This window comes from Loxodonta africana, chromosome 14 (assembly GCF_030014295.1).
Source record: "Loxodonta africana isolate mLoxAfr1 chromosome 14, mLoxAfr1.hap2, whole genome shotgun sequence".
Classification (NCBI taxonomy): domain Eukaryota; kingdom Metazoa; phylum Chordata; class Mammalia; order Proboscidea; family Elephantidae; genus Loxodonta; species Loxodonta africana.
In genome coordinates this window covers 87,139,561-87,151,600 of record NC_087355.1, presented here as the reverse complement: position 1 = coordinate 87,151,600, position 12,040 = coordinate 87,139,561, and the positions used below count along the sequence as shown (strand labels likewise).

At 48.8% G+C, this 12,040-nt stretch overlaps 1 protein-coding gene across 1 annotated transcript in view; it reads left to right on the top strand.

Moving 5' to 3' along the window:
• The window catches only part of COL22A1 (collagen type XXII alpha 1 chain), a 301,234-nt gene that overhangs the window by 15,904 nt on the left and 273,290 nt on the right, over positions 1-12,040 (top strand). The window contains exons 2-3 of the mRNA XM_064268112.1: positions 4,316-4,478; positions 8,066-8,632. Of these exons, the coding sequence (XP_064124182.1) occupies positions 4,388-4,478; positions 8,066-8,632 (658 nt within the window). The 5' untranslated portion in view covers positions 4,316-4,387. The remainder of the gene's footprint in view (positions 1-4,315; positions 4,479-8,065; positions 8,633-12,040) is intronic.

The following is a 12,040-nucleotide window of genomic DNA, read 5'->3' as shown; positions in this document are numbered from 1 at the left end:
TGAGAAGAACACATACTTTTGTGGTTACGAGGCGGGGAGGGAGGGAGGGTGGAAGAGGGTTTTTTATTGATTAATCAGTAGATAAGAACTGCTTTAGGTGAAGGGAAAGACAACACTCAATACATGGAAGGTCAGCTCAATTGGACTGGACCAAAAGCAAAGAAGTTTCCGGGATAAAATGAATGCTTCAAAGGTCAGCGGAGCAAGCGCGGGGGTCTGGGGAACATGGTTTGCGGGGACTTCTAAGTCAATTGGCAAAATAATTCTATTATGAAATCATTCTGCATCCCACTTTGAAATGTGGCGTCTGGGGTCTTAAATGCTAACAAGCAGCCATCTAAGATGCAGCAATTGGTCTCAACCCACCTGGAGCAAAGGAAAATGAAGAACACCAAGCCCACATGACAACTAAGAGCCCAAGAGACAGAAAGGGCCACATGAACCAGAGACCTACATCATCCTGAGACCAGAAGAACTAGTTGGTGCCCGGCCACAATCGATGTCTGCCCAGACAGGGAGCTCAGCAGAGGACCCCTGAGGGAGCAGGAGATCAGTGGGATGCAGACCCCAAATTCTCATAAGAAGACCAAACTTAATGGTCTGACTGAGACTGGAGGAATCCCGGCGGCCATGCTCCCCAGACCTTCTGTTGACACAGGACAGGAACCATCCCCGAAGACAACTCATCAGAAATGAAAGGGACTGGTCAGCGGGTGGGAGAGAGATGCTGATGAAGAGTGAGCTAATTATATCAGGTGGACACTTGAGATTGTGTTGGCAACTCTTGCCTGGAGGGGGGATGGGAGGATAGAGAGAGAGGGAAGCCGGCAAAATTGTCAAGAAAGGAGAGACTGAAAGGGCTGACTCAAGACGGGGAGAGTAAGTGGGAGTAGGGAGTGAGATGTATGTAAACTTATATGTGACAGACTGATTGGATTTGTAAACGTTCACTTGAAGCTTAATAAAAGTTATTATAAAAAAAAAAAACAAAAAACCTTGGTGCTAACTATTATCACTGAGAATATGGTTAAGCCTCTGCATCATATTATCTCTAGTGTAGATGAGGCTGTTAAAGTAACATCATTTGGTCCCTAATGACACCAAAGGTTATTTTGCAGTTAAGTCAAGCTTAACAGTACAATGCAGGAATGATTTATTTATTTTTTAATAAAGAAAGCCTACTTGAATGTAAAAAAAAAAAAAAAAGAGGAAGGCGCTCAATGAGATGTATCGACACAGTGGCTGCAACAATGGGCTCAAGCATAACAACCATCATGAGGATGGTACAGGACCAGGCAGTGTTTCATTCTCTTGTGCATAGGGTCGCTATGGGTCAGAACTGACTCGATGGCACCTAACAACAACAACAACAAGGAGCAAAGGCAGGGCTCCATACCAGGCCTGCCTCACTCAGCCCATTTATTCTGGGTGGAAGGCCCTTCTTCTCGGGTGTTATCTGAAAGTTCATTCTGTAGCAAGTCTCCCCCCTCCCCCTTTGCTGCCCTTGTCCTCTTGTTCCTGTGAACTGGGTGATGAGTAGCTTGATTTTTCGCTGCATCCTTTGCTTGTTTCTCTCACTGCTTCTGTGCTTAAGAACTAAGTGTTACTCCAACCTGATTCCAAACACCCAGAGAGAAGTGATGTTTCCAAGTGGGTATGTCCATGAGCCTGCACAGGCTGCCTGGGTTTGAATCCTGGCTCCTCGGTATAGAATCATGGCTACTTAAGCCTTGTGTGCCTCAGTTACCCACCCAGTTAGCTGGTGCCAGTGATGCCTCTTGTTAAGATTAAGTGGGTTATTATGTATAAAAGCCTCAGAACTGTTCTTGGCTCTTAGCATGCACATAGTATATGCTAATGATTAGTTCTAGAAAGAGCATGACTTTGGTGTCAGACAGACCCAAGTCCAAGTCTAGCTCTCTTATTCCTAGTGGTGCGTGCTTTGCAGAAGTTATCTGCTGTATTAGTTTCCTGTTGTTATTGTTGGATTCCAACTTCTAGCGACCTCATGTGATACAGTAGGATTTCCTAGGCTGTAATCTTTAGAGAAGCAGATCGCCAGGTCATTCTCCCTCAAAGCCGCTGGCTGGGTTCGAACCACCAACCTTAACCACTGTACCACCCTTAGTTTCCTAGGACTGCTGTAACAAAGTACCACACACTGAGAGGCTTGGAAGAACTTAGAGCTGAATTTTCTCAGGACAATATGTCTGCTTGCGAATTACGAGGTTTCAGATCACTGCTCAACTGCTTCTAGGAGTGCGACCTGGGCAAGTTACTTCCCACAGCAGAAATCAGTTTATAACGGTCAGCCTACAGGGCTGTTGCAAGAACTGACTGAAACTGAGCTGAACAACAACGAGGCCAAGCTGGGGAAGGGCATTCCAGGATCAGGGAGCAGCCTGCGTGGTGCACCGGATGGATGTGAGAACATTTGCCTCTGAGAGCCTCAAGGAATCCCATGTGGATGGAGGGCAGACACTGCAGGGGGCAGGGGGGGCAGAGGGTAGGGCTCATGTGGCTGATGAGGGCTGGTGGTCCTCAAGATTTCAAACGTACATTTGACCTTTTCTCCTGATATTTGTGTGTGTGTGTGTGTGTGAGAGAGAGAGAGAGAAAGGGATACCATCCTGGAGACTGGTTCAGCTGTTTGTCATCAGGCCCAGCTCTGTTGATATATACTTCGTAGCTTATCCAGGCTCAACTACTAGTGAAAGGTTGGCAGTTCGAATCCACCCAGGGGCGCCTGGGAAAACAGGCCTGGTGATCTACTTCTGAAAGTTTACATCCTTGAAAACCCTGTGGAGAGGTTCTGAACTGCACACAGGGAGTCACCATGAGTTGGACTTGACAGTAACCAACAACAACTTCTGAGTCTCAGGCACACTTTCAATTGCTTTAAATTGCCATTGGTGAAAAGCTGAAGTATCAACACAATTCAGAAAAAAATGTCGTGAAAAGAAAAACATGCACACCCACGTACACACACGCCTGCATGTACCCATGAGCTCCCCCGCCCCGGGCCCATGGTTTTCATGTTCCCAGTCCCCTCCCAGCCCTGGTCCAGGACCCTCGTGGTGCAGCGGGCATCCGTTCTGTGGAGCATGTCCCCATGATTCTCTGTGGCCTTCCCATTTGTCACTGCACACATATGCAGCACTTTAGGGGCTTGAAACACAATGATGGATTAAATGCATTGGCTCCTAAACTTCTCCCTTACCACCCACTTAATATTTTCCTGTTTATTAAAATTCCAGAGTTGGGGGGGAAATGTACGCACCTGTTCCTTGCAGCAGAATAATTCTCATGATGATGGTTTGCCCTTTGCCCTTGAGATAACTTCCCCACCATTGCAGGACCTGAGGTTCTGGGATCCCTTGAAGAATTCTTCATTTCTTCATTCAAAGATAGTTACTGAAAACTGACTGCGTGTGAGGGGCTCTCATCCATGCTGAGGGCATAGAGCTGAGTCAGCTTGGCTCCGCCTGCATGGATCATACCGTGTGAGGGGCCTGATACCACAAATGGATTCTCAAAGTAATGGCCCATTGCTAGGAGAAGGGGAGCCTGGGGAACTGTAGGAGCTGAGGTCTGGTCCTCATCTATCTGGGAAAGACTTTCTAGAAAAGGAACACGTGAGCTGAGTCCTGCCAGGGGGTTCAGGTAGGAGTGAGGATTCCAGGCAGATGAAAACTCCCAAAGAAACAACGGGTGTCCTAGATCTGGCATCGGTGGGAAACGGGCAAATGGTTCATAGTTACCAGTGCAGATGGTGGGAAGTGGGGAGAGGTGAGGGATACAGCGGGACAGGGTGGGAAGACCATGGCAGGTCATGTGTGCTGGGTTCAGTAGGGGATGAGGAAGGTTCATGGCAAGACCTTGGGCAGGGTGTGCCTGTGAGATCCTCAAGCTCCGAGGCCCTCTTTTACTCCTCTCTGCAGCCCCAAGTCCAACCACAGGGCCTGGAGGGTCCTCAATACACATGTGTTAATTGGGCGGATGGAGGGATGGATGGATGGACTGAGGGTTCTCAATATATGTGTGTTAATTGGGTGGATGGAGAGATGGATGGACAGAGTAAGGGCCCTCAATACACATATTAGGTGGATGGCAGGATGGATGGGCAGACTGAGGAAGGGAAGGGTGACAATTGGCTTCACTCTTTAGAAGGTCATGCTTTTGACTGTTTGAACAGTTGAGTCTGAGCAGGAAGATGGTAGTGAGGCTGGGCCTAGGGAGATTCCTCCTGGACAAACTCAGGGATTGCTCCTTCTGGTCTTCCTCTTTCTCTAAAGGTGTGTCTTTCTCTGCCCAGGTGATGCTCCTGTAGACCCTAATAGCGTCCCTTCTCGGCCAAGAAACACTCGTCTCGAAGCACAAGAGAGCCATGGGCACCCTCCGAAGGAACTCCACAGCCTTCCTGCTCTGGATACTGCTGCTGTGGAGTGCAGGCAGCCATGGGCAGGCACAGAGGGCAGGTGGGCCCGTCGCACACTTCGCATGTCCGTGTGTCATGTGTGTGTGAGTATAGGGTGTGTGCATGCATGATCTGGTGAGTGTGTGCTAGGGAGTGCATAGGGAGTTGTCCAAGAGGGTGTGTTAGTTGTCTTCCACGAACACGTGTGCATCAGTTGTCCAGAAGGAGCATGTGTGTGTGTGTGTGTGTGGGTATGGGGACACAGAGAGAGACAGAGAAAGAGACAGAGTCAGCTGACTTAACACATGAGCTCGGAGCTGCCAGAAGGGAAGCAGGAAAAAGAAAAAATAGGGATGATGGGGAAAATGGTGGCCTAGAGGGAAGCAGTCACCTGTCAAGTCTCACAGGGCCCTCTAACAGAGCCAGAAGCCAGGGTGGCGGCCCCCAAGTTCAGTCAGAGCCCTTGCCACCTCATAATACTTCATTCTCACTTGTCCACAGTCCAGTCTGTTCCAGGCCTCCAGAAGAAAATGTAGTGAGAGCTCTAAAGTTGCCTTTGTCAGGCCTCCTGGACAAACGAACCTTCTGGGGCCTTAAAACAAATTTGCTCTTGGATTACAGCCTCTAGGCCGGGCTCTGTCTGGCCCTCCACAGCAATTACCCTGAAGCGGCCAGGCACTAGAGTGCCCCCAAAACAAAAGGATGAGCTTTTGTGTGAAGGAGAAAAATTCCCCACGAAGATCTCTGAGTCCACACATCTGGGCCAATGCAGTCCACAAACTCGAATCCTGTTAGGATCAGTCCTGTTGAGGCAGGGCTTTCACTCAGCTCCTGACAGGCAGATCACAACTCGGACTTAGACACTGACAGGAAAGGTACGTGCAGGACATTCAGGTGTGGCACTGTCTCAGGCTGGGATTGAAAAGTATTTGAGTGTGTGTGTGTGTGTGTGAGTGTGTGTGTGTGACTACAAATAGCTTTACTGCTTTTTCTGTTTTCTAAAATTAATTCATTCCTTGCAAACATAAAATAAGAAAATGTAAAGGGCTATAAAGAAAATCCTAAGCATTACTCACAGTTCTGCTTGCCCAGAGGTAAGCAATGTTTTCCTGCCTGTAGGTTCTTCCAGGCAGACATTTAAATATTTAAATACAGTTGCATACACACAAACACAGGTGACCTTTCCAGAAATCTATCACATATGTTTTATATAGAGCTTTTTACTGTTTTTTTTTTTTACACCCAGCTTTTTGGCAAAATGTATTCACGTTGGTAAATACGGGCCCCTCTACAGCCACCGTTGAACGGGGGCCTAGCATTCCGCTGTATGGATTCTTAGTGTCTACATACTTTTTATCTACACAGGCCCACACGGGCCACTGAGCTGGTAGTCTGCAGGAGTTTGCCTCAAAATGCCGCAGTGCATTGCCTTCTACATCTTTTTTCTTTCTTTTTTTCACTTGTGATTTCTTAGGATAAATCACTAAATTTGTAGTTTTTGTATCAAAAGATACCCCCCTTTACAAGGCTTTGAAGCCCCTGAGGATGAGTATGACAGAACCCACGGCCACTTATCCCGTGTGTGAGCGCCGTCTTCCACATGCTCATGTATGCTGGACACCACTGGTCTTTTGTTTTACCTTTGCCAGCCAGATAGCTTCATAAATACATAAGCTCTTGGCTACTAGCTGAAAGGCTGGTGCTTCAAACCCACCTAGAGGCCCTCAGAAGAAAGGGCTGGCCATCTGTTTCTGACAGGTTGTAGCCTTGAAAACCCTATTGGAGTAGTTCTACTCTGCACACCTGGAGTCGCCATGTGTTGGAATTGGCTTGACAACTAACAATAACAAGAGTCAAGACTGGCACTTCTTAATAGTGCTCTTCTCCATCTGTACAGCACTTTTGAGTTTAGAGAACACTTTTTCCTCGTCTTATCTAATGATAAAATGAGGATGAGTAGGCTCCCTAGTAGAGTTGCTGTGACAATCAGAAAAAAATTATACAGTTCCCTGTTTTGCTTAAGCAAAAGCATTGCATAGTATATATAAAACTTATATTTATTAATACATAAGAACATATTTATAAAGCATTATAGAATATCTATACATTTGTATTGAAAGTATATGAATACAATGTCTTTCACATCGTTTCTAATAGGTGAAATGCTGTGAAGTGTTTAAACACCCACCAGGAGAGCAGCGGTTGCATAGATCAGGCTCCTTGGTGCAGTGGAATTGCTTGTATATGTGCTGAGCCGTGGACACAGGCAGGGTGCAGTGTGTCACTCAGTGCAGGGAGAACAGCTTACCTGTTTGTATATGTGCTACAATCCTGTTTCCATCAAAAACTACATGGAAATAGAAAACTACCAAGAATACATGCAGCTAACATGCTTGGCTGCTAACCAAAAGGCTGGAGGTTTGATTCCACCCAGAGGCACTTTGGAAGAAAGGCCTGCCAATACATTTCCAAAAAATCATCATTGAAAACTCTGTGGAGAGCCATTAAAGTCATTAAAAAACCCAAAACCAAACCTGCTGCTGTCGAGTCAATTCTGACTCATAGCAATCGTATAGGACAGAGTAGAACTGCCTCAAAGAGTTTCCAAGGAGCAGCTGGTGGATTTGAACTGTTGACCTTTTTGGTTAGCAGCTGAACTCTTAACTACTGTGCCACCAGGACTCCATTAAACTCATTAGATCTTTAAACAAACAAACAAACGGACAAACAAGCCAAAAAAAAAAAAAAAAAAATTATGGAGCACAGTTCTACCCTGACATATACGGAGTCAGTCATCACGAGTTGGAATTGACTCAACGGCAACTCGTTTGTTTCCTTTTTTTTGTTGTTGTTGCATGCACCAGAGTTTAACAGTGGTTATCCCTGTGTAGATGGGAATGTTGGCATTGAAAACATTTTTAGATTTTCTTTTCTGAAATGATGGAGCTCTGGTGGCGATGTGGTTAAGAGCTCGGCTGTTAACCAAAATGTCGGCAGTTTGAATCCACCAGCAGCTCCTTGGAAACCCTATGGGGCAGTTCTACTCTGTCCTACAGGGTCACTATGAGTCAGAATTGACTACGATGGGTTTGGTTTGGTTTTTTTCTGAAATGAGCATGCATTACTTTTAGCAAGTTAGAAAAATAATGAACTAGCTCTTTAACTAAAATAAAAGGGTTTAAAGTGACTGACATATGGTGGTGTTCCGTGATGTTAAAACATACAGTGAAAACTGTGAGAGCCGGGACTCAACGGGACTGCCTTGTTTTTCCTCCTTTGACGGGGTACAGTCTTAGCACTTTTCTGTCGCTCATTTTAGTGGAAAATATTTGTGTTTTCCTTCTCTAACAGGTTTCTGCCTCCCACAGGTTCTGGCTTTTGCAGGTTTTATTGTAACATGATGTGATGTCTGTATTGTCAATGGAACCTCACAGCAACCTTGGGAAAGCCAGTCGTTACTGCCATGTGACAGCTGGGGCACAGACCTCAGAAGTTAGGACAGCAGACAAAGCCCCCCAGCTAATGACAGGCAAAGCAGTACCTGCCTCAGGTGTGTGTGGCCCCAATGGCCTCGCCTGCAGGCTCCTAGGACAGACAGTGCAGTTTCCAGACCTATTTCCTTAAGTCATGCTTTCTCTTGCCCTGCAGGTTGCAAAACTGTGCACTACGACCTGGTCTTCCTGCTGGACACCTCCTCCAGCGTGGGCAAGGAGGACTTTGAGAAGGTGCGCCAGTGGGTGGCCAACCTGGTGGACACCTTTGAGGTGGGTCCCGACCACACGCGCGTGGGTGTCGTGCGCTACAGCGACCGGCCCAGCACGGCCTTCGAGCTGGGCCGCTTCGGCTCGCGGGAGGAGGTCAAGGCGGCCGCGCGGCTGCTGGCCTACCACGGGGGCCACACCAACACGGGCGACGCGCTGCGCTACATCACCAGCCGCAGCTTCTCCCAGCAGGCTGGCGGCCGGCCCGGCGACCGCGCCTTCAAGCAGGTGGCCATCCTGCTGACCGACGGCCGCAGCCAGGACCTGGTGCTGGAAGCCGCCACCGCCGCGCACCGGGCGGGCATCCGCGTCTTCGCGGTGGGCGTGGGCGAGGCGCTGAAGGAGGAGCTGGAGGAGATGGCCTCGGAGCCCAAGTCCGCCCACGTCTTCCACGTGTCGGACTTCAACGCCATCGACAAGATCCGTGGCAAGCTGAGGCGCCGCCTGTGTGAAAGTGAGTGGGGGAAGCAGGCAGCCTGGAGGGGTTCCCTGAGCAGAGGGGAACAGTGTCGCCACTTCAAACGGCCCAGGCTTGCACAACTAGAGCTGGCCGAGGTGGGGCGGAGTCCACCGTAGCTAGGTTCAGTGACGTGAGTAACCTAGTGAAAACAACTAAGCAACTGCCTGGAGTGAGCCCAGACTCATGGCCACTACATGGGTGTCACAGTAGAACTGTGCTCCATCGGGTTTTAATGACTGATTTTTGGAGGTAAATTGCCAGGCCTTTCTCCTGAGGCACCTCCGGGCAGACTTGAATGACCAGCCTTTCCGTTAGCAGCTGAGCGCATTAGCCATTTGCAGCACCGAGGGGTTAGTGAAAACATTTAGTAGGTGCATCTTATCAAGAAACGTTTCTCATCTTCCTCCCCTCAGGAGAGGTGGAGGCGGAGGCCGAGGCAGAAAGGATTTTGGAATCACAGGCAGTTGTGTTCTAACCTGCCCACCTGTTTCAGATCCATGAAGGCTAGTGAAGCATCTCTGAACCTCACCTTCATCTCTGAATTGAGAAAGGCTGCCAGGTTTCAGATAGTGCCAGCAGAGCCAGGCACATAAACCAAAAACAAAACCAAAAAACCAAACCGGTCACTGTGGAATTGATTCGGACTCATAGCGACCCTGCAGGACAGAGTAGAGCTGCCCCATAGGGTTTCCAAGGCTGTAAATCTTTACAGAAGCAGACTGTCACGTCTTTCTCCCTTGAAGCAGCTGGTGGGTTCAAACCACCAACCTTTCAGTTAGCAGCTGAGTACTTTAACCAGTGCGCCAACGGGGCTCCCTTCCAGGCACATAGTAGGGTAAAATATATCAATTCCTTTTCCTTCTCCCAGGGTGGTGATGGTGGGGGTGACCAGGCAAGAAAAAGGCTACAAACTGGCTTAGTGAACTGTAGCCAGCAACCCAGATTCAGCCCTTCTAGAGATGGTCAGGGTTGTGTATCCTAGAGGCTGCTGACAAGTGACCTCTGAGATAAGCTGAAGTCACTAACCTACTTGTCTGGAATCTGGTGGCTGTGGCTGGGGATGAAGGGCGTGGGGAGGGGGAACAGGCAGAGAGTTGATAGTCTTGGGGTTGTCCTGGAAGCCCGCTCTCTCTCCTCCTGCATGGCTGGTGCCTCCCACGAGCCAAACCCTGTCACCAGCCCACACAGGAGTCAGGTGATGCAGGTCAGAGAGGTTGGCCTCCTGGGGCTAAAGCAGGCCAGGAAAGGGTGGGAATGGCTGTGGAAGGGCAAACAGAATTGCCACCCCAGAAGTGCCCTGTGAACCTTGGAGCTCCAGCCTCCCTTCATAGTCAGAGAGGAGGAGACTATTACCCAACACTCCCGGGGTTCAGTCAGCCTGATTGGCCCAGTGCGGGCCATGTGACTATTCCTAGCCCAATCACTGTAGCCTAGGGGTGAGAATAGGGTGACTGTTTGGGGCTTAAACCCCATGACCCTAAGATTTGGCAACGGAATTAGTTACCATCCCCATACCCTCAAGGAAAGGGGTGAGATACAGGAATGAAAATCGGGGGCTGTTACCAAGAGAAGGGGAAATGGATGCAGTCAGCCCAGAACACCACGTCTGCCAGGATAAGAAAAAACTCATGGTCTCTCTGTTTCTGTTGTTGTTAGCTGACGTTAAGTCAGCCCCGACTCACGGCGACACATGCACAATGGAACAAAATGTGCCCAGGCCTGAGCCGTCCCCATGACTGTCTCTGAATCAGAAAGCTGTGACCTGTAGCGTTTTCACTGGCTGATTTTCAGAAGCGGATCACCAGGCCTTTCTTCCTAGCCAGTCTTAGTCTGGCAGCTCTGCCAAGACCTCTTCAGCATCATAGCAACATGCAAGCCTCCACGGACAGACGCCTGGTGGCTGCACACGGGACGCATTGGCCAGGAGCCTGGTCTGCATGCAAGGCAGGAGTTCTACCGCTGAACCATCACTGCCTCCATCTCTGTGTCTAAGCTCCTCCAAACGTCTAAATAGATGTTAATTCTCGGAAGTTTAAAGCCAGTCGGTTTTGGTAAATACAGCTGTGAGACAGATGATGAGGGCCTAGCCCATTCGGATGACAAACGAAACACCATCTCCTCACCATCCTTCAGGGTAAAACAAAATGAAAGAAAATAAAATAGCCAGCAGTAATATAAGGGGAAGCGTGTAGTGAGAGTCAGTAAAGGAGTGTCCCCAAATCCAAACAACCAGAAACCCCTCGGCACATGGCCGATGCGTCTGGTGACTTCACAGCCTGAATAGGAGCAGTTATGAATAGGGGCTTCTTAGTGATAAGCTGGAAGGAGCCCTGATAGGGCAACACTTAAGTGCTTGGCTGCCAACCAATAGGTTGGCAATTCGAACTCACCCAGCAGCTCCATGGGAGAAAGACCTGGCAATCTTCTCCCATAAAGATTACAGCCGAGAAAACTCTAGGGGGCAGTCCTGTCCCGTTACTTGGGGTCCGTCCAACAACCACACACTCAGTGCTTCCTCTTTACCTGGGCACATGCAGGTGCCAGGGATGCAGTGATGAAGCTGACACTCTTTGGCCTTGATACTAGTTGTGGTGGTTGGCAGGAGACAGATAATTACACTACAGAGTATGCACTGGTCACCCCCTGCCGTATGGATTAGTTTATCTGCCTGGTGTCTGCTTCCTACACAAGAACATAGCTCCACGAGGGCAAAGCCCTGTTCCTTGTCAACCCCCTCCCCCCGCCCATGCTAGAGCAGAGCCTGGCATGTAAGCGGAGCTGCCTGCATTGCGTGTCTTTGAAAGGAGGTCAAGGGCAGGGTCTGGCATTTCTGTGCTTGCCATTGTGATGGGCCAGGTAGAAATGTGTGCACGGTGACTGCCCCCCCACCCCATGCAAACAATAAAACTCTACAGCAGATCTGAAATCACTGGGATTTTTAACTCCTCCATATTTTGATGGGCAGAAACAAATAGATTCTGGGTTTTTGGTGAGGGTTTGAAAAAGACAGGCTGGCAATTCCACTCCTAGGTATATACCAAGACGAATTAAAATCAGGCACTCAAACAGATATGTGTACACCAGTGTTCATTGCAGCACTGTTGAGAATAGCCAAAAGGCAAAAAGAGACCAAGTGTCCATCAGCAGATGAGTGGATAAACACAATGTGGTGTATCTTCATCGTCTAGTGCTATCACAGAAAAACCACAAGCGGATGACTTAAACCAAGAGAATTTTATTCTCTCACACTTTAGGAGAGTTGTTGTTGTTAGGTGCCGTCGAGTCGGTTCCGACTCATAGCGACCCTGTGCACAACCGAACGAAACACTGCCCGGTCCTGCGCCATCCTTATAATCGTTGTTATGCTTGAGCTCATTGTTGCAGCCACTGTGTCAGTCCACC